Source organism: Rhipicephalus microplus, chromosome 3, assembly GCF_043290135.1.
Source record: "Rhipicephalus microplus isolate Deutch F79 chromosome 3, USDA_Rmic, whole genome shotgun sequence".
Classification (NCBI taxonomy): domain Eukaryota; kingdom Metazoa; phylum Arthropoda; class Arachnida; order Ixodida; family Ixodidae; genus Rhipicephalus; species Rhipicephalus microplus.
Genome location: NC_134702.1, coordinates 110,664,979 through 110,685,265, shown reverse-complemented (window position 1 = coordinate 110,685,265; position 20,287 = coordinate 110,664,979). Strand labels below are relative to the sequence as shown.

Below are 20,287 nucleotides of genomic sequence, written 5' to 3'. Positions count from 1 at the left end.
AAACAAGGAAGAACATCGACATAACCATATCAACATCTTTTGTTTTCGGTGCACCTTGCTCTTGTGCCTTTGGCTTTGACGAGGTGAAAGGTGTAGACGCTTAGTGATGCTGAGTTGCTGACAGTTTTGTGTCCTGCTGTCGCTTGTCTGCCTTTGAACGCTTGGTGATCGTCCTCTACGGTCTGTTTTGGTTGTACTTTTGTTTCTCTGAGCTGAAGCATGCTTGGCTACCGTCGCATATGATAGTGGTGATGTACTCTTCTGTGATCTTGAAGATATAGGGAGTGGATAAGCAGTTTCAGGATTCGGACTAGGCGATCCTTTTTTGAGCTCTTCCGAGCAAAATTTCTCATCGCTTTCGTCGAGTAGCCGCCTTGTGTTTCGGACAACCAGCATACGAAACTACGTGGTCTTCATTGCAATTGGCACATTTTGGATGATTACTCAATGTACATTCTTTGTAATCATGTGCTTCTGCACAGATTTTGCAGCGAAGTTGGCCATGGCACGACTTGGCAACATGTCCATATTGTTGACAATTGTAACATCGTGTAGCGGGCTGTAGGCACTCTTCCACCAGATGACTTGTGAAGCCTAGGAGAATACGAAGCGGCAGTGACTTGTCGGGGGAGAACTCAAGAATTACACTGCCGAGTAAATGTGGCTCTGCTGAACCATCTTCACGACGGAGCCATTTAGCCTGTCTCCTGACAAATTACACCGCTGTCTCTTAAATATTGAAGCACTTGATCTTCACTGTATTGCACTGGTACTTGTCTAATATTTCCTTGGTTCCTCGCATACGGCTGCGGTATATACGGTGCCACTTCAAGACCAGCAACCTGTGTTAGCTCAAGAAGTCTGGAGGATGCAGTAACTGTAGAGACACTTACGGAGAAGTTGTCATCTCTGTTGACACGGAATGACTGCACTTTCCCTTCAGTAGCAGATACTAATTCAATGACCAGTTTGTTCGGATTGACTTTCCAGAATAAGGCGCTAGGACCTGTCAGCTTGAAAATTGCGGTTATCCCCACTGGTCGGGCTTTCTTGTACGTGACTCTTGTGAAAGGCCAGTCTTCTGCTTCTATATCGCAGTTAATTTCCGCGGAGTTGATTATCGTTGCATCGCTGCAATCCTCTTCATTATCAGTTCACGCCTCCTTCGGAGTAACACATTCATTGTTGGCGTTGGGTGTCGTCGAGGGGCCGTCACAGTCCTCCGCGGGTCCGCGAAACACGGGATTATCTTGCTATTCGGACGCATTCATCACTTTTTCTTCGTCTGATGGGCGCCGAGAAGAATGGCCGCCACCAGTAGCCGAAGCTTTCGGACGTCGGGGCAGCGTAACATAAGGCTTCGGCACCTTGGAGACGTGGCGCCTGGTGCACCGTGAGGGTGGTGGCCGAATCTTGGCAGTAAGATACAGAAGACCAGTAAGAAAACTTACAAAATTGGTGAAAAAAACAGCTGCACTAGGAAGCTCACACCCAGTGATTCTCCACTTCCTCTTCTTTCTTCAACAGTCATCTTTATTCGGAAACTAAGCCAGCCGTGACTAGGCTGGATTGTTCCATGCCACAGGCATGAAAGGCTGACGCACTTTGCTTCTAATCACATTACCAACGACCGACTGCAGTACTTGCCGCTATCAGTGTCCAGTGCGTAATGCTTGTGCGTACTTTCACGTTTTTATTACCTGTTCTCGCAGCGATGGTGTAGTGGTAACGGAGATCGACTTCGGTGCGTCGGACACAAAGCTTAATGTTCGATCCCCGCAAGCACCACCGCGCATAACAGCCTTATATTCCCTTCGGGCACAAATTATGATGCACCATCTGCGAATCCGTTAAATTAACTTGAATCCAAGACACTCAGTATTAAATTCAAAGAAACAAAAGGAATGAATGTGGTGTTTTGTGTGAGTTTGAGTAATTAATTTTGATTAGCACATACAGACGACTACGTTCCGCACCACCTCAACCAAAACTCTTATCCTATAAACTCTTAATCCACCCATTATTAGAATATGCCAACTTAGTTGCGTTCCCGGCAACAAAGAACCAAATTAAAAGGCTAGAATGGGTACAAAGGAAAACAGTTAAATTTACCTATAATAAATACACTTTGTTCGACTCACCCTCTGAACTGATCGCACGAGCCGGACTACTAACATTACAATGTCGCGCTAAACTCGCACGCCCAAAAATGCTCTTCCAACTTATTCATAGGCAGCTAAACATGGACAGCTCGAAATTCAGATCTACTTCAGAAACCAGACAGTCACGCCACAAACATCCACTAGCATTACAGAAATACCGTTTCAGCACCAATTGCTTCAAGTATTCCTTCTTCCCACAGTCAATTAGAGAATGGAATAGATTGCCCGCTTGTCTGACTAATTGCAAAGATTTGAATACATTTTTTACTTTACTTGAAAACCACATTCGTGACATTCATAGCTGAAATGATTTTTTTTATTCTTCTTTTCTCGCTTGTACAGTTCTTGGTTGTTTTTTTTAATATGTTAATGTTATCCGTGAATTACATATTGTAATATTTTCGTATATACTAGCCAGAAATAGGTTTGTGCTTTTATTTTCATGTAATATTAGAGAGTAACTGTAGTCGCGCACTTTCGCATGTAAGTGCAAGTGTATCTATTGTGTATTTTGTTGTATATGTATTTCTTGTGTATATTGTGTGCCCTCCTGCAGTAGTCTCTATGTGATTAGCAGTACGTAAAAATAAATAAATAAATGAATGAATAAAGATGCACATATTCTGCAAATAGTCAGATTCAATTCTTGCACACAAATAAATAAATGTTAGCAGGTCCCAGACGCAAGCGCAGTTAGTTTGGGGGTTATAATAATTTCAGCGACCAAAGTACTGTTGACGGCGGTTTGAAGCACGGCACATTGAATGTTCAACGAACATGGTAGTGTTCCCAGGAAAGTGAATCTCTGCAGTAATATGCCGCATAATGAAGTTTAATGAATGCTAATTGACCACTCAGAAAGATTTCACTAACGTGCACAGTGCATTTTGGGCCATTTGGAAAAACGTGCAATACGTGATGCACCTCCAAAGTTTGCCTGCATATAGTCACTGAAGAGAGTTTGAAGCTTCTTGGACTATATGACGCATGCTGGGTTATTGAATCAGGCGAACAAAGGCTGAAGAGCTTGTACTGTCATTGAAGATTTCGGGTGAACAGAGTACAGTCTTCATACATTCGGTCCATCGCACTTTTATTGTTGCTTGGTTTCCCCCAGCTGCTCATTACGTCTGTAACAAGTTTCATTCTTTCCGTTTTTAATGCAATCCCCATTACGGCATTCTCCAAGAGGGCACGTGTATGGAAGATGCGGTACCATCCTACGCAGCACGTCGTCACCAATATCCTGCAAAAAAGGCGCGTAATCATATAATATATGTTTACTTCAGTGTCTCTATTGTTTCTTTTCAGGCGGCAGAACCAATTTCTCCAACACAATGTATCAATACTATGGCGGTTTCCTAACACATTTCTGTCACCATACAATATGCGCCTTTGGGTCGATACGGAGACTTTCACTTCAGCGCATGAACCTCCAGAAAGTGAAAGGCTCAGTTACGGCGCATCAGTTGATTTCATGTCGGCTATGAGCAGTGGTATTTTTGGGGCGAAATTTCACCAGATAAGAATCCTTGACCTTCGCAAAATAAAATATTGCAGAAAGCACACGAGAGCAAACACAAAAACAAGGCGACACAAAACACATGAATGGGTGTAGTGGAGCATACGCACCAACGCGTATGCGCCTTCGGAAGACAACGAAAAGCCCGTGCTCTGATTGCGCGAGAACCTGTGCCGCCTTTGCCAGACTTGCTGTTCGCCCATTTTCCGTCGCGACCTTGTTGCGACTCCTCTGTTCGAATAAACATCGAACAGAGGAGCGATGATGTTTATTGCGAACAAAAATGCGATGATGTTTATTCGAACAGAGGAGTCGCAACAAGGTCGCGACGGAAAATGGGCGAACAGCAAGTCTGGCAAAGGCCGCACAGGTTCTCGCGCAATCAGAGCACGGGCTTTTCGTTGTCTTCCGAAGGCGCATACGCGTTGGTGCGTATGCTCCACTACATGGGTAAAGGTTCAATGTCTCAACAAACGTAATGAATACCAGCAGACATGAAGCCATGAACGTTTAGGGAAGATTCCTTTTAGTTATTTCAATGTACTGTAGTAATCATGATGTCGAATTGAAAAAGGTAAAGTGGACGGAAATACAACTTGCCACTGACAGGGGCCGAACCTTTTGCACGCTGCCAGCTGCTAGTTTTTTTTTCGGTCTCTTTACTTTTTCCACATAAATTTCATGTTTACTATAATACACTTGAAGCAGTACAACTAATGTCCCCTGTACCTTTATTTGCTTCATAATCTGCTGGTTTTAGTAGGGTTGTTTAAACAAAGAAACGAGCTCTCAATATTCGGCCATTCCGCGTGAGCAGGAAAGTCACACTTAGCCATAAGAAGTCTATAGCTCGCTGCTGCTTCGATGACTTTGCCTTACTCTATTTCAGACAACGTCTCCCTACCGTGGTTCGCGCAAATCATCCCTTGCTGCAAGACATACGGGGCAAATGATGCTGACGTGAATGCAGTTTGAACTGGTCATATAAACAAAAATTTGGCAAATCCACGCACCATGTGTATTGCTGCTATGAAAAGCGGGCGGAGGGAAAGTGACTGTGCTGTAATTTTTTATTGAGGGAAACTTTACAAAATGACGCTCAAATAATGCACATATGTTGTAAATAAGCTCATATTGTACTTAGAATATAACCAGTTGTTTACAGTTGTCTTGCTGTGTTAACCGCTAAACGGCTATTATGAAAAACAGATGCGGTAAGCTGATATGTAACACTTTTGCTTATGAAAATGGTACAATCCTGGCCTGTGCTAAAAAGACTATAGACCGAATCCTGTTGATAGCACTTACCTATAGATTGACCCTAACCCGACGTGACGCCGGTACAATGAAATAAAAATGCGATGTTTGTACCATTAGTTTATATCTATTCCTCTCTGAATTAACCATGCGTGCGTAAACTCAACATTTTCTCCGAGGCATCTTTTAGAACCTCTTTCCTCAACCTCCCGGTAACCTATGCCAAATATTAAAAGGACTGGGGCATAAAAAATAGGCATGGCAGGCATATAAACCGACCCATCAGAATGTTTCCTTCCTGCAAACCAATGCTGAACTTCACTTCATGAGCTACAATATGAACATTTCAACGCGCATTAGGCTTTACAATTCTCGAGCGCAAGGTTCGTGATGAAAATTAAGAAGTTCAAAGGCCACCTATGTGTAAACTTGCATCGGCTGTACTTCGTATTTGGTCATGATCCGAGGTACTCAGTGCGCTCTATAGTCTCAATCATTTCATTTTCAACACCGGTCAAAACAACGTGAAAGCCCTTGGTGAACGAATGCACAAGCGCTCAAACTGCCGGCGATTTTCATGCTCATTTACTTGCTTGCCTATTTTCAGTTGCCAGTTTGCGTTCAATATATGTACTACACACGAAATTGCTCTCAATTCACCAGTGTTCCAGAGCTGCAGAAAAGATACGCTATGAAACAACTTCAAAGAAGCCTCGCCGGACTACTACTTACTTTTGTGCCCAAACGCGTGAACGAAAGTGAGCGAACGTAGTTCGCGAATAAGAAAAATTGCTGCAACCTCCCCGATGGTTATCGGGATAGAGGTAACGCTAATGCGCTTCTTGCGCCGAGAGTAGTAATTTCTCATGGCGTAGTAATTTTAATGGCGTAAAGCAATGACGAGACAAGGATTTCTACCGCAATCAAGTATTCACGCTCAGGCATCAAACGGTCGAGAGTGCGGCGCACGCTCCACTCAATTTATATATAAGTACGAGCGAGCGGGCGGGAGAGTGTGGCGCAGGGAGGAGAGAAAGCAAATGGTGAAAGAAGAAGTGGCGAAGCACTGCTCCTACCCTATCCTACACTCTCTGCACGCACGCGGGAGCTCCGCCTGTCGGGGCGTGGACACCGACGGACGCCTCACAATGCGCGGCTTGCAGAATGCTTTCGCATTTTTCAAGAATGCCGCCCGCATCTTCCCACGGGGGGAACTCCAGCAGGTACGTCGGAAAAGGGGGAGGGGGAGTATCGCGTGACTGTTCCGCAATTGTGTATGATTTGGGCATGCTTCATTGTTATTTTGTATTTCTGATTCTTATAGTTATAGAATATTTATTGAATGAGAGAAAAACATTGCCTTCCACCTCCAGCAAACGCCACGTAAACAAGCCCTTGGCTGAATTCCGAACTCACGATCTAGTGCCTACGTATGCGGGGTGGCTAGTAAAAAAAATGTGCAGCACGAGCAGTCTTTCTAGGAACAAAGCTCATTAAGCCGTGGGTCGTGCATCCTCGATGTATGTAGTAGGAAGTGAACTCTCGTTTAGTTCTTGGAATGTTCGCAAGATGACGAAACCTGTATATAATGTTAATATGATAAAATGTTGCGAGATGGCGGTACTTGGAGTGTTCAGTAGACGGGCGGACGACCAGATATACAGACACACAGAGGGACCGATGAACATACGAACAGATGGGTGGAGAGAAGCACGGACAGATGGAAGGATGTTTCGCCCCACACATTATCATTCACTCCGAAGATATGCTCTATTTTTTTTTACTATAAGACTCTGCCTGCGTGGGCCTAGTGAGGTGAAAGAGACAGAGGAGAGCGAAAGTTTTGCGTATGTCTTTGTAGGCTGGCACGAAACGCGAGACATGAGATTGCGCAATAGGGGGGTGGATGGCACCGCTGCCGATGCCGCAGCATGACCCAGCTTTTCAATCGGGTCAAGTGAAACCCTAACTTGAGGGGCCTTGAAAGATATTGCGCTTCATCTCATTCTCCTTCGCAAGTCTTGGTGTACGCCTCAAGAAAAAAATCTTAGCATATTGTCACGAGGACAATGTCTCGTGGAAAACTTTGTTCTTTTTCAGCTACAGCTGGAGCTTGTGCTTTGCCAGATGCCCTTGTTAGCGGCGCCGTTTACCTTGTCCCGGGGAGCACGCCTTGAGGAAGAATGAGTGAACAGAAAGGGCCGCGTCTGGTCGGTCACTGTGCGCTTCGCGCCAAGGCAGGCACCGCGCCGTGCTTTGGACCAGACTGCAGAAATTAGGTGCTTTTCTCCTTCTTCTAACCACTGAGCCCCCACGCTTCAAACGAACGAGCCGCCGCTTCGGTCCTCCGGGGAGAAAGGGCGCCGAAATTTGAGCAATCGTTAGCGCGTCGAGGCCGTTTCGGAGAACGCGCCCGTTTCCAGAAGCGCCCACAGTATTGTGGCGAGACAAGCTTCAGGCAACCACATGTTGATTTGATTATCCTCGGCTGCCTGGTTGGTCCGCGCCACCGGGGACGCTAACAAAACCCTATTTAAGCAGCGACTCGGGCTCTTTTTGAAGAGAGCGGAGTCGGGGTCAACAGCGGATCTCACCACCGGACACCAGCCATGCAGGCCGAGGGGTATGCCACCATTTTCTATGTTTTGTCTTTGTGAGCTAGTGCATTTAGTAAATTGAAGTTGAGTTAGCTAAATAAACCCCTAATGAGTGCTCCCCAAAATCATCGTGTTGACTTCTCCGTGCTTGTACAGAAAATTGGAACTCAAGAGAGAGTCATCGCCTATGCCAGCCGCCACCTTAACAAGGCTGGGATGAACTACAGTACAACTAAGAAAGAATGTCTCGCCGTTGTGTACGCCTGCGGACGGTTTCGGCCATACGTCTCTGGTGCTAAGTTCACGGTAGTGACTGACCAAGCCAGCCTGGCTTGGCTAATGAAAGTAAGGAATCCGAACGGTCGTCTTATGCGATGGTCGCTGTTGCTTCAGGAATTCGACATAACGTTGCGACACCGCCCTGGCATCAAGAATGGAAATGCCGACACGCTTTCCCGCCTTCCTCATGATCCCGCGCCTGTAAGCGAAGGAAACCCCTTAACCGTTGCTGGTTCTGGATCAGGTGGATGTTGGAAAAAAGCAGCGGGCAGACCTCTGGATGAAAGAAATTATGCAGCACCTCGAGCACCCGGATGCGCCCGTTGTCAGGAGAACTGAAAAAATGGCACGGAGCTTTCGGTTGATCGACGGTGTACTGTATCGAAGAGCGAAAGGGTTTCAGGAGGATTGTGCGGCGCTCGTTGTCCACAAGTGCTTGAGATCTGAGATCTTAAGGTACTGCCATGACGACACCACGGCAGGCCACTTAGGTGTCAAGCGCACATGGGAGAAAGTTCGTTGCCGATATTTCTGGCCGAAGATGTTCTCGTACGTAAGCAAGTACGTTCTCTCCTGCCCCGACTGCCAGACATGAAAGCAACCACCGGGGAGGCCGGCCGGTTTCCTCCAACCGATCCCACCTGCAGGTCAACTTTTGCAGCAGGTGGGCATGGACTTTATTGGGCCTTTCACTAAATCCAAAGCAGGGAACCGCTACGTCGTCGTGATTACCGACTACCATACGAAATGGGTCGAGGGTGTCACGTGTCCAGCGGCCACTGGCGCAGAAGCAGCAAGAGCTTTCGTCGAACAAATCATCCTACGCCATGGTGCCCCGGAGAAAGTAATAAGCGATCGTGGGCAGCACTTTGTCGCCAACTTGACCGAAGAAATATTCCGGCTCGTGGGTAGCGAGCATGCCACCACAACAGCATACCACCCACAGGCCTTCGGCTTGTGCGAGCGTTTTAACCGCACGTTGGCTGACATGCTCAGCATGTACGTTTCCTCACCGCGACTGGGATGAATTTCTACCGTACGTTCTTTTTGCATACAATTCTTCCACCCACGAGACGACTGGATTCACTCCCTTTTTTCTTTTTCACGGACATGAACCGGCACTACCGGTGGATATAGGGTCGGGCGCGCAACACGGATTCGACTACACCCTGGATGCAATGAAAGTGGCTCGCAGGTGGCGGCGGGCTCGAAAAATAATAAATGAACGGGAGAAGTGTCAGCAGAAGAACAAACGCAGCTATGATGCTAGGCGACGAAGTGTTTTTTATCATCAGGGCGACTTGGTGTACTTGTGCACTCCCTCCCGGACGAAAGGGAAGACGACGAAGCTTCTTCACAAATATCACGGACCTTTCCGTCTTGTGCGCCGGGTAGCCGAGAACAACTGGGAGGTGGCAGACCAAACTGGGAAAAAACGTGACGTTGTGAATGTGGCGCGTTTAAAGCCCTGCCACGTTCGATTGGGCTCCGATGCCTACGACGCGGACGATGAATCTGATGATAATCATGAGGTGCGCGATCTGGGTGGTGATGTGCGTGAGTGCAGTGAAAGGAGAGATGACCGCGGATTGCATCAAAATGTTGTGCACGAGTGCGGCTCCAATGGTGATGTGCGCGAGTGCGGTTCGCGAGTGGGTCAAGAACTCCGTTTGCAACATTGTGTGCGCGGGACCCAGACCAGTGTTCTAGTACAGCAGTGCGAAGGCTACGACACGGACACTGAACTTTACTCCGACTAGAAGACATTTTCAAGTGGTAACAACGCACAACAGAATGTCAACGCTTACGACACGGACACTGAGTTGTATTGCAGTAGCGATGAGTTAACCTATATATTTCTGTGCCCAATGATTTTGTTTTGTTTTTTCATCCGTTGTTTTTATGTTTTTTTAGAGCTTCTCACCTTTTATACACATGCATAAGTGTCTTTAAATAAGCATCTCACACACTTGTTGAATGCAAAACCTTTTTATATATTTAGTCTATTTCTTGTCATGTTTTGCAGATAAAACGAGTGGGACACTCTTTTTCGTAGGGGGGAGGTGTCGCGAGGACAATGGCTCGCGGAAAACTTTGTTCTTTTTCAGCTACAGCTGGAGCTTGTTCTTTGCCAGATGCCCTTGTTAGCGGCGCCGTTTACCTTGTCTCAGGGAGCGCGCCTTGAGGAATAATGAGTGACCAGAAAAGGCCGCGTCTGGTCGGTCACTGTGCGCTTGGCGCCAAGGCAGGCAACGCGCCGTGCTTTGGACCAGACTGCAGAAATAAGGTGCCTTTCTCCTTCTTCTAACCACTGAGCCTCCACGCTTCAAACGAACGAGCCGCCGCTTCGGTCCTCCGGGGAGAAAGGGCACCGAAATTTGAGCAATCGTTAGCGCGTCAAGGCCGTTTCGGAGAACGCGCCCGTTTCCAGAAGCTGCCACAGTATTGTCGCGAGACAGGCTTCAGGCAACCACATGTTGATTTGATTATCTTCGGCTTGCCTGGTTGGTCCGCGCCACCGGGGACGCTAACAAAACCCTATTTAAGGATCGCCTCAAAATATTGGTAATCACACCATGCAGGTATGGATTTAACACATCATTACATAATTGACATTACTTGCTCGTAACTTTTTACAGTCGATATAAACCAAAACATTTCATACTTACAAAGCAGCGTGTACCGTTTTCTATGGTCTCATTTTTTCCATTGCAGTCGTGGCTACATGCAACAAGTGTCTGTAAAATGAATGGTGGCGTTCAGAATTATTACCGATTTTGTAGCCACACGACTGGGAGTGAACTGCAAGTAATACAATTTGAACAGAACGTTTTCATCAAATGGCTATTATGGCATTGCCTAAGATCTGCGCAAAAATTTCTGGAATATAAAGATTCAGTTATTTTGCAACCATGCAAAGATGGTGGTAATACCACAAATATTACCATTCTCGGTCACATAAAGCCAACTAATCCTCGACATCAATGCATGAGATCAACCAGAAATATTAGTGCATCTAGAAATGTATTCGGTTATATTGGCGGAAATGCTTACACTGGTGTTTTTTTTTTTTTTTGAGAGTGTATGCCTTTTAACAATAAAATAAGGCAGATCTCACAGACTATCGAACTGGATCTAATACAAAGCAGTGAGTAAAGCGCTGCATACATCACGCTGTTTGTTCCTGAGGTTAATGAAGACATTCATGTCATCACATCTCGTTCACAATTAATCGTGCGCCTATTATGATTTCATTTACAGTCCGGTATGTACCATACTATAAGAACATGTACAATGCATGACCTGTGATTCATGTTCGCTGGGCACTCAGGTTTGGCCTTATAAATTTTAGCTTAGATCCGTAAAAAAAGGTACTGGAGGGGCACCAAGGCTGTGTCAGATAATTCATTGCGTACATGGCAAGCAAGTCATAAATTCAACATTAGTGCGTCATATATCTTCGTCATACAGTCCCGTCCAGCAGTAGCAGTTTTGATGCATGTCAAGATGTCGAAACTAACGTCAGGGCAACATGAATGTGGCCTTACATCGTACCGTGCATGACATGCAGGTCATATTATTTATCTGAAAAATCTTTTTTTGTGTTCGTCATATAGAAACCATTTCGCTAGCTTTATGTCCACGAAGGATGCTAAAGCATCCTTCGTGGACATAAAGCTAGCGAAATGGCCAAGAGCACACCATGAGAGTGGCGTGCAATGAATGTCATGCATGACGTGCTAATAAATACTTTCATGTCATAATTACCTGTCAAACGAGACTGACGTACAGTCGCTGTGCACCGTACTAATTGTTGTACATATCAATCAAGCGAAACGGCTGTAAGCGGACCATGAGCGTGGCATCAAATTCATTGCACACATACGTCATTATTGTCGTGTTACCACCTGTCGTTTCAGTTATCGTACAGTCATGTCGAGCAATAACAATTTTTGTATGACAAACTGGTGAAATGACCACGAGCGCACTATGAGCTGGCACGGAATTCATGCTGTACACTGCATGCATGTCATGGTTCTCATCATAGCACCTATCATTCATATCTCCTATGACAATTAATTGATTGGTATCTGGGGTTTCACATCCCAAAACCACCATATGAATATGGGAGACCCCGTAGTGGAGGGCTCCGGAAATTTCGACCACCTGGGGTTCTTTAACGTGCAACCAAATCTGAGCACACGGGCCTACAACATTTCCGCCTCCATAGGAAATGCAGCCACCGCCACCGGGATTTGTGCCCGCGACCTGTGGGTCAGCAGCTGAGTACCTTAGCCACTAGACCACCGCGGCGGGGCCCCCTATGACAACGCATATAAATTGTGGTGACCTTAAAAGATTAAACGTCCGCAAGTGCCCGGCGCGATGTCATGTAGTTCATGGTGTACATGACGCGCTTTTGTTGCTCTGTAGTTTAGTACTTACCATTTATTTTCGTTATGCACTTGTATCATACCATAAGAATTTAGGTATACGTCAAGTTAACACAAGGGCTGCGAAAGTATTATTACTAAGGCGTGTAAATCAAGGTTGTTCATGACATACATATCATAATATTGTGTCATGACCTGTCATGTAGGTTTGTCGCATGATCGTGTTATGCCATACAATACATCGGTATACATCCCGCCAACCAAACGCCCTGGGGGACAAAATGTCGTACTCGGATTTCTTCTCGTCGTCGATTATGGCAATCCCGGTTGGCAAAGAGCCACGCTTTTATGTGAGCGGTTTCTTTCACGGTCATACCCAACCTTAATAGATACTAGCGACGCAGGAGGAGGAGTGCAAGCGCAGTCGCCAGTGACGTGTTACACTTCCGCAGCGGCGTGTGCAGTATATCTCCCTTCATTCATGGTGAGGAAGCTGGGAGTAGTGTTTTTAATCTGATATTTCAGACACACTCTAGGAGCGAAGCTTCTTAGGGTGTGGATTAGTCCCGCGTCCGTCGTAGTAGCCTCCTTCGCTTTTCCCAATGGCGAAGCAGAGCGGCGGGCGCGTTAAAGACGCTTGCGTTCGACTTTTTTGGCTCGCGTCTCGTCAGTGGCGTTGGGGTGCTTGCTGCGTCAATCGTTGCCAACCGTAGTCCCTCAAGTGGTGGAAATTTCTGGAGCCCTCCACTACGGCGTCTCTCATAATCATTTGGTGGTTTTGGGACATTAAACCTCACATATTACATCAGTCGTAGTCGTCGTAGTCAGAGTAGCCAGTGGCCATGCATTGCATGTCAATAAAAATGGTGTCCAAGCATATCCATGGAGGTAATGATGGTGAGTGGGGCGAAGCGTTCGTCCGTACGTCCGTACATGGGTTTGTCCGCCACCCGTCCGTCTGTGCGTCCGTCCGTGCATCCATTTATGCGTTCATCCTTCCATTTGTCCGTGCATGCGTCCATGCATTCGTGCATCAGTCCTTCTGCGCTTCAGTGCGTCCGTATATTTATGCGTCTGCTCGTGTGTTCGTTCGTCAGGACGTGCGTCCGTGCGTTCATGCATCAATCCTTTTATGTGTCCGTGCGTCCGTCCATACATGCGTCCGTACGTGCGTCCGTGCGCTCATCCGTTCGTGTGTACATTTTTGCGTGCGTCCGTGCGTTTGTGGATCAGTACTTCAGTGCGTTCGTACATTCATGCGTTTGTTCGTGCGTCCTCCCATCCATCCCTTCGTCTCCTTCACCCCACTCGTCATCGTTCACCTCATGGATATGCTGTGATTTTTTTAATGCGAAGCATTTGTTAGTGAGCTTCGGGTACTCTGACCGGATCAGTCTATCTATCTAGCACCCTATAGCTCCCCTGGCCGTTAAGATAATGACATCTTTACGAAAACTGGTATGCTATAGCAAGACTACAAGACAAGCAAAAGTGACTAGTCATAACATAAAAATCATGACACGCATATCAGGAATGTCATGATGTACAGTATGGTCCACTCTTGGAAAGAACACGGCAACACGTGGCTGGCTGCCAGCGTGGCGATAACTGGCGGCGAGGTTTGTAAACGCAGCGCATGCGCTTTGACGCGAAATGGTAAGGCTTGCCGTCTTTCGTAAGCTACTTTCCGCTTCGGTGCTTGCAGTGCGCTGGATACCGCGTTCGCTTTTCTTTGGTGCGATTCATGTCCCCGCCACTCTGCCTGCTCCAATGTTTATAGAACAAGGTCAGTTTTAAAACTTGGAGGAGGAGGAAAAAACCTTTATTGATGCTGGCTGTGCCAGATAGCCCTTATCTCCACCGGGCTGGTTGACATTCCTAGTCCGGGACGTCATTAGTCGAGGCCGCCACCCGAGCCCGCTGGACAAGAGTTCGCTGTTCCTCTAGTTTGCAGCTAATGAGTAGGGTCGTCTCCCAGTCCTCTTTGGTGGGGTTGGGAAAGGGGGTTAATTTTGGGTTCATTTGGCAGGCCCCGACAATATGGTAAGTGTTGGCCACTTTCCCACAGTACTGGCACTGTCCACTTATTTTTGGGTCGTAATATTTGAGTATGGCTGGACAGAGCAGCGTATTTGTCTGTAGGCGCCGCAGGATGCGCTCCTTCGTTTTCGAGAGTCCCTTCGCCGGTGCGGGATACAAGCGGCGTTGCTCAATGTAGTATTCTTTGATTTCTCGAAACCGTGTTAAAGGTGTGGGACATTCAGGTCTATCAGGGGAACGGGGAGTTTCCAGGGAAGTAAGCACGCGGGCCGCTGCATGAGCAGCCTCGTTACCCTGTAGACCCTGATGTCCCGGAGTCCATATAAGACGTTTTGGGGTAGGATCGCGGTTCCTGATGCTGGATTTTAAAAGTATATTAGCCAATGGAGAGATTTCTCCTGCAAGATAGCTCTCGCAGGCTCTTCGAGAGTCTGTAACTATTTGTTTTGAGTTTGTATGGGATACTGCCAGTGCAATGGCCACCTTCTCCGCCTTACCAGAGCTTGTGGCTTTGAAAGTGAGGCCGTCCACCTGCGTTCCTTGATGTATTACCGCCGCCGTGTAGTATCCCCTAGGTGACGGCCCAGCCGCATCGACGTAATAGTCCCTAAGGTGCCATCATCACCATCATCATTTCTTGATCACCGCGCCGCGCCTCTCGTGCAGCTGATGCGACAGCTCGAGCGGCGCGAGGATTAGAACAAGCTAGGCACTTGGTGTGTCGGACGTGGACAGCCACCGCGGCTCCGCTTGAGGCGTGGAATAAAGTGGCGAGAGAACGACACGTCCACGTTGGCCGCCGTCTCGTCTTCCTCTCTCGCTACATTGGTGACCCGGAGAACACGCCCTTCGCGAAGCGACCGGCGCTGCACTACTGCCACCGAGCTACGCGGCCATGCTCCAGTCAGCACAAGCCTGGCAGCCTCAATTCGACCCGCCACTGCCCCCGTTCCGGACCTCTCGCCTAGAGTCGTGGTTCGAGGAGTTTGCGGCGGCTTTGTATCACAACGGCATCTGGATCCAAGAGCTCATGTACGAGGTATTGGAATACCATCTTCCACATGACCTCAAACGCCACCTCACATACTTCTCCTGGAGCCCTCGCCCGTACGATCACTTGCGAGATGCCGTGCTCACGTTTTACGGCCTTAAACATGCTCCTCCTCCCAAACATAACACAACTGCATCTGGCTCATCACCTTCCAGGACTCCTCTCGCACCACAGCCAGTCCAGACCATTCCCCTGCCGGCAACTGGCCACATAGATTTGACACCGGCCGCTGCCCCGTACACCGTCGCATTCGCTGCAGAGACTTGGTCGGCTGAACTGTCTGTCCCGGGCGATTAGACGACCTCAGCTGGGCCAGCTGACCTTCCTGCAGACTCCCCGCCTGTCCCGGCACCTGTGGAGGCCCACGACACCACTCACATTATGGACCCAGAGCCCGCTGGGACACTGCACGCCTTCAGTTTCCCCTGCACTCCGGTGCCTGCTGCTCAAAACCTCGTGGACTGCCAGCACCTACTAACGTCATCCTCGATGTATCCTACAGAAGTTCAAGCCCCTGAGCATGCACGGCTGAACGTGCATGATGCTGTGACGATGTCAGGAAATCCCGAGGGCCGCACGCCTGGCTCACCACAGGTGGAGCACACCGTGCATGTCCCAACAGATGCGCAATTAAACTATCCGCCTACCACTACGTACGCGTGCTTGAGCATTTCAACGCCGTCGAGGGCTCATGACAACTGTGACGCCACATACCCACCGCTCGATCTCGCATCACCAAACGTCGGTTCTAGCTCGAACAACGCGACGACTCATCGGCGTACGCCTACGCGTTACACGTCGTCAAAGGTCGGAAAAAGCAATCTATCAGTGCCCGCTGAGCCAGCTCGTTATCACTGTAAACCATGTCGCACTTCATCGGTCCAAAGCGCACCGTTTCCAACTTATCTGCACCCTACTCGGCCGACCAGGCGGCCGCCGCAGCCGGTAATGTGCCACTGGAAGCGACGGTACCAGCACGGTAAACACACTACCAGGGTTTACCGCACTCCCCGTCGACGTTCACACCAGCTCCAACAAGGAAGTAACACTAGACCCTCTGGACTGGCCGTACTACGCTCATGCTACAGTCCATCATTTAAGCATCAGTGTCCGAGTGCCCGCGACAATCGACCGCACCGAAACGGCCCGTGTGTGTTCTCGGCCCTTGACCATTTTCGCCTTGTCGTTGGTACTCGCTATCGACAAAAGTGTCCCTTCATCACGACCCTCGCCCGCTCCTTCCAACAGCGTGCCTGCGTAGCCACCCTCGTCCGCTGCGCCATTCCCACTGTCACCCGCCAGAGACCCGCTGCTTACCGATGGCCCATCAACGTTGACAACCTGGACTTTCCAAATGAACACTTTATGGATTGTCGTTCATGTATATAGCTTTTGTCACTATCTTTTTTTTTCAAATGCCTTCAAATCGCGCAAAGCGCTAGCGGGGGAGATCTGTGGTGCCATCATCACCATCATCATTTCTTGATCACCGCGCCGCGCCTCTCGTGCAGCTGATGCGACAGCTCGAGCGGCGCGAGGATTAGAACAAGCTAGGCACTTGGTGTGTCGGACGTGGACAGCCACCGCGGCTCCACTTGAGGCGTGGAATAAAGTGGTGAGAGAACGACACGTCCACGTTGGCCGCCGTCTCATCTTCCTCTCTCGCTACAACCCCATTAAAACTTGGAAGTGTTGCCCTGCGCCGCCGCTCTCAGCTGCATCGATGGCGCTGCAGTCGCACCCGGCTCCCGCTCGGGGCACCTGATGGCGGCGGTCAGTGCGTTCCTCCGGATACACCCGCAATCGTTCGGCTAGCGTTTCGACTTCGCTCGTGTTATTTTCTTTGTGTGTGCGCGTGCTCCACCTGTAGATGGTTCGGCAAGCGCCATGCCGACGTGTTGTGTCCCCGGCTGGACGAGCGGCTACAGAGGAAACAAAACCCCAAGACACTTCTTCTCGCCTCCAAGTGATCCCGGCCTCCGTCCAGCATGGGACCGTGCCATTCCCCGTCTCGACCGCAGCCTTTCATCCAAATCGCGCGTGTGCAACGTTCATTTTTACCCGGATGACATAGCGAAAACGTAAACACATTTCATCAAAGGTGAGAAAGTGGAAATGGAGCGAGGAAAGTGGAGCCTCGTCGAAGGAGCGGTGCCAAAAGTACTTTCGAACTTGCCTCCTTATCTATCCGAACCCCCGGCAACAAAAAGGAAATTGCCATGTCGAGACCAGGTTGTTGCGCAGACCTCGTCTGCAAAGAAAGCGAAGACAAGCGCTAGTGCTGTTGCCGAAGAAAGTGCAGCAGATATAGACGTGCCGGCAGCAGGTAGCGAGCTTACGTTGACGGAGATGGCAGAAGTTTGTTTGCCATCAACGAACTGGTGAAAGATTGTCGACAGCGATGACGGTGAAAGTTACGTCGCTTTCTTTGTTCAGAAAGTGGAGGGCAAAATGCTTTTCGTTGAAAAGCGTGAAGTAATCGGCGAATTAGGAGCAGTGACAGTCATCACCCGCGGTCGCATTGTCAAATCGTGCAGTCGTGTCAACACCATTACTCAGTTATTGAGCCTGTTGTAGAACGTTTACCAACTAAGGGTGTGTGCAGGCTCTTCAAATGGTTCGGCTGGCAGCGCACTGAACGAACACAGAAGTACAAAATGTGAGCGCCTGATGAAGAGCCGAGTGTGGTACCTGCTTAAAGCTAAAACTTGACTTGAGCAAGCAACTCTGCCAGGAACCACTCAGGCGCAAGCAACAGAAGCAGAAGTTAAACATATTCCAAAAGAGAGGGGTACGGGCTGCTGTACGACGAACCAGGCTTTTAAGCAAGATTCAAGACCTTAAAACAAAGCTCACTTCGAACCCAGATGACAGCCTCATAGAAGCCATTGATGATCTGCCATACAGCAAGAATCCTTTCGGTCTACTTGACAATGCGCATACATCTCTACACTCGATTTCTTGCTGAGAGGAGCCAGGTCAGCGAGGAAGAAGGCTCGCCTCTTGCTGCGAGGAAGAAGGCTCGCCTCTTGTAAATTGCTCGTGCTTGTAAATACCGATGTAAATAGCTTTTGAGCATTGTTGCCGTGATATTATAATGAGGTAGCCTTCATGGTAAGTAAGCTGATGCTCGCCTCCTGTGAATAGCTCTTGCTGGCTCGTAAATACCGTTGTAAAATCACTTTTGTGCATTGTTACCATAAAATTGTAGCAGGGTAGCCTTTTTGGCACCGAAGAGGCTGCCGCTCGCCTCCTGTAAATAGCTCTTGCAGTCTTGTAAATGCTGTTGTAATTAGCTTTTTTTTTGTAGGTTCCATGGTATTATGTGGCAGCCTGCGAGCATCCGCTTCTCTGCTCCCCGCTCTGCCTCATCCACCGCGCGAAGCTGCTGACGTTCGTGTCTTGTCAATTAAAAACATCCACTGTCTTAGTTCTCTAACTGAAAATGTTTGCTGCGTGCATTTATTTCTAGGTTTAGCGGTTGAAACATGCAGCCGCCTCAGTAAGAAACGTAAATTATATTATAGGAAGCGGCAGACAATGCAGTAAACGAATGCGGAGGTTCAGACACAAAAACGCGGCCTTGCAAATTTGCCATGATTTGAAGCGCAAACACGGACGATGAATACAGAGTATACATCACAGGCGCCTGTCTTGTCTACTCTGTATTCATCGTCCGTGTATTTTGTTGCGCTTCAGCTCATGGCAACTATTCACCAACTAGCCCAGCAAATTCTTGGCCTTGCAAATGCATGCGGCCACTTCGCAATCGTTGTCGCTGATAGAGCGCCGTAGCTTCGGTAACCTGTGTCTAGATTTGCCGCTTACAAACGTAAATAGGGATTTATATTCATGGTGATCGGTATATCGCGATTTTCCTCGCAACGGCCGTGGCAGCTGCGGTAACCGCCTCTTTCGTTCGAGCTTCCTCGCCGGCTGCAGGGAGCCAGCTGCGACGGCTGCGCCGCCTGGTGCAGCAAGCAGCTTGGGCACCGTGTTGTGGGTTAGGCGGAGTCAGAGAGTTTTAAAACTGACCTTGTTTTATAAACGTTGGCCTGCTCCTCCACGGGTAATAAGCGCGATGAAAAAAAGTGCCGTTTGTTTGTTGTTTTGCTTTCTCGGGAGCTTTGTTACGATTCGATTCATGGCCACAGCAGCCGATTTCAGATTACAGGCGAAATGCAAAAAAAAAACCTTGTGCCTATAGTATTTAAAAAACGTTAGGGAAACACGTAATGGAAAATAGTTCAATGTATCCCACTATGGCGGGACACAAAATTATATAATTATTGTAGATTGCAATACCCAGCAAATGCTAGTTATAACTCGCGTTATATTTCGTTTTCCTCGTCGAAGCGAACACGCTAGAGCACCTTATTTGGAGTATGGGATAGCGCTCACTTTACCGAAAATCATTACGTTTCACCAAATCGCGCGCTGAAAAACGGTGTACGTAAAAAACTATGGAGTAAACAAAGAAAATTTCTTCCCTAAAACATTTGTGGCAGACAGGTCGAGTGAAGTCAGATCTGTAGCCTCGAAACAGAGTAATGCAATTGTAATGAAACACATCTGTGCCCTGTGAAACACAAAATCAAATGCAGCTCTGTGTAAGCAAAATAGGACTATACATGACAGAACTAGACACTAAAAGAGTTACATTTGTAATGCTCATGATTATGCTGGTAATGAGAAAGTGCTCTTTTCTTGATGGCAGTGACAGCACGCTGGCTGTATTCTTTGGTGTACTGCTCGACTATTCGAAGACTTTCGTCCTCAGGTACACTAGCCATGCCGTTGCTAATAACTAGCACTGCCGAAAATATGATGAGCGCATAAATACGCCCCCAGATGTGAAATACTGTGGAAGGGATAACGAAGCCCACCACTCACGTAGCATGTTTATGCCCACCAAAATATAATCGTAAGCTTTCTGAACGCTGTTCGAACCAGCCAGCCGCTTTTGATAAAAAAACGTGGAAATC

The 20,287-nt window shown here is 48.1% G+C and overlaps 1 protein-coding gene across 4 annotated transcripts in view; it reads right to left on the bottom strand.

Moving 5' to 3' along the window:
- Positions 1–3,238: 3,238 nt before the first annotated feature.
- The window catches only part of LOC142803290 (evasin-1-like), a 49,904-nt gene continuing 32,855 nt past the window's right edge, over positions 3,239–20,287 (bottom strand). For 3 of the 4 annotated variants that reach the window (XR_012894041.1, XR_012894042.1, XM_075888417.1), the window contains 2 exons: positions 10,487–10,555; positions 3,239–3,408 (listed from right to left, as the gene is read on the bottom strand). Coding sequence is in view for 2 of the 4 variants with exons in the window: in XM_075888417.1 (XP_075744532.1) it covers positions 3,256–3,408; positions 10,487–10,555 (222 nt within the window). In the remaining 2 variants the exon portion in view is untranslated. The remainder of the gene's footprint in view (positions 3,409–10,486; positions 10,556–20,287) is intronic. The other variant, XM_075888418.1, reaches the window with a different exon arrangement.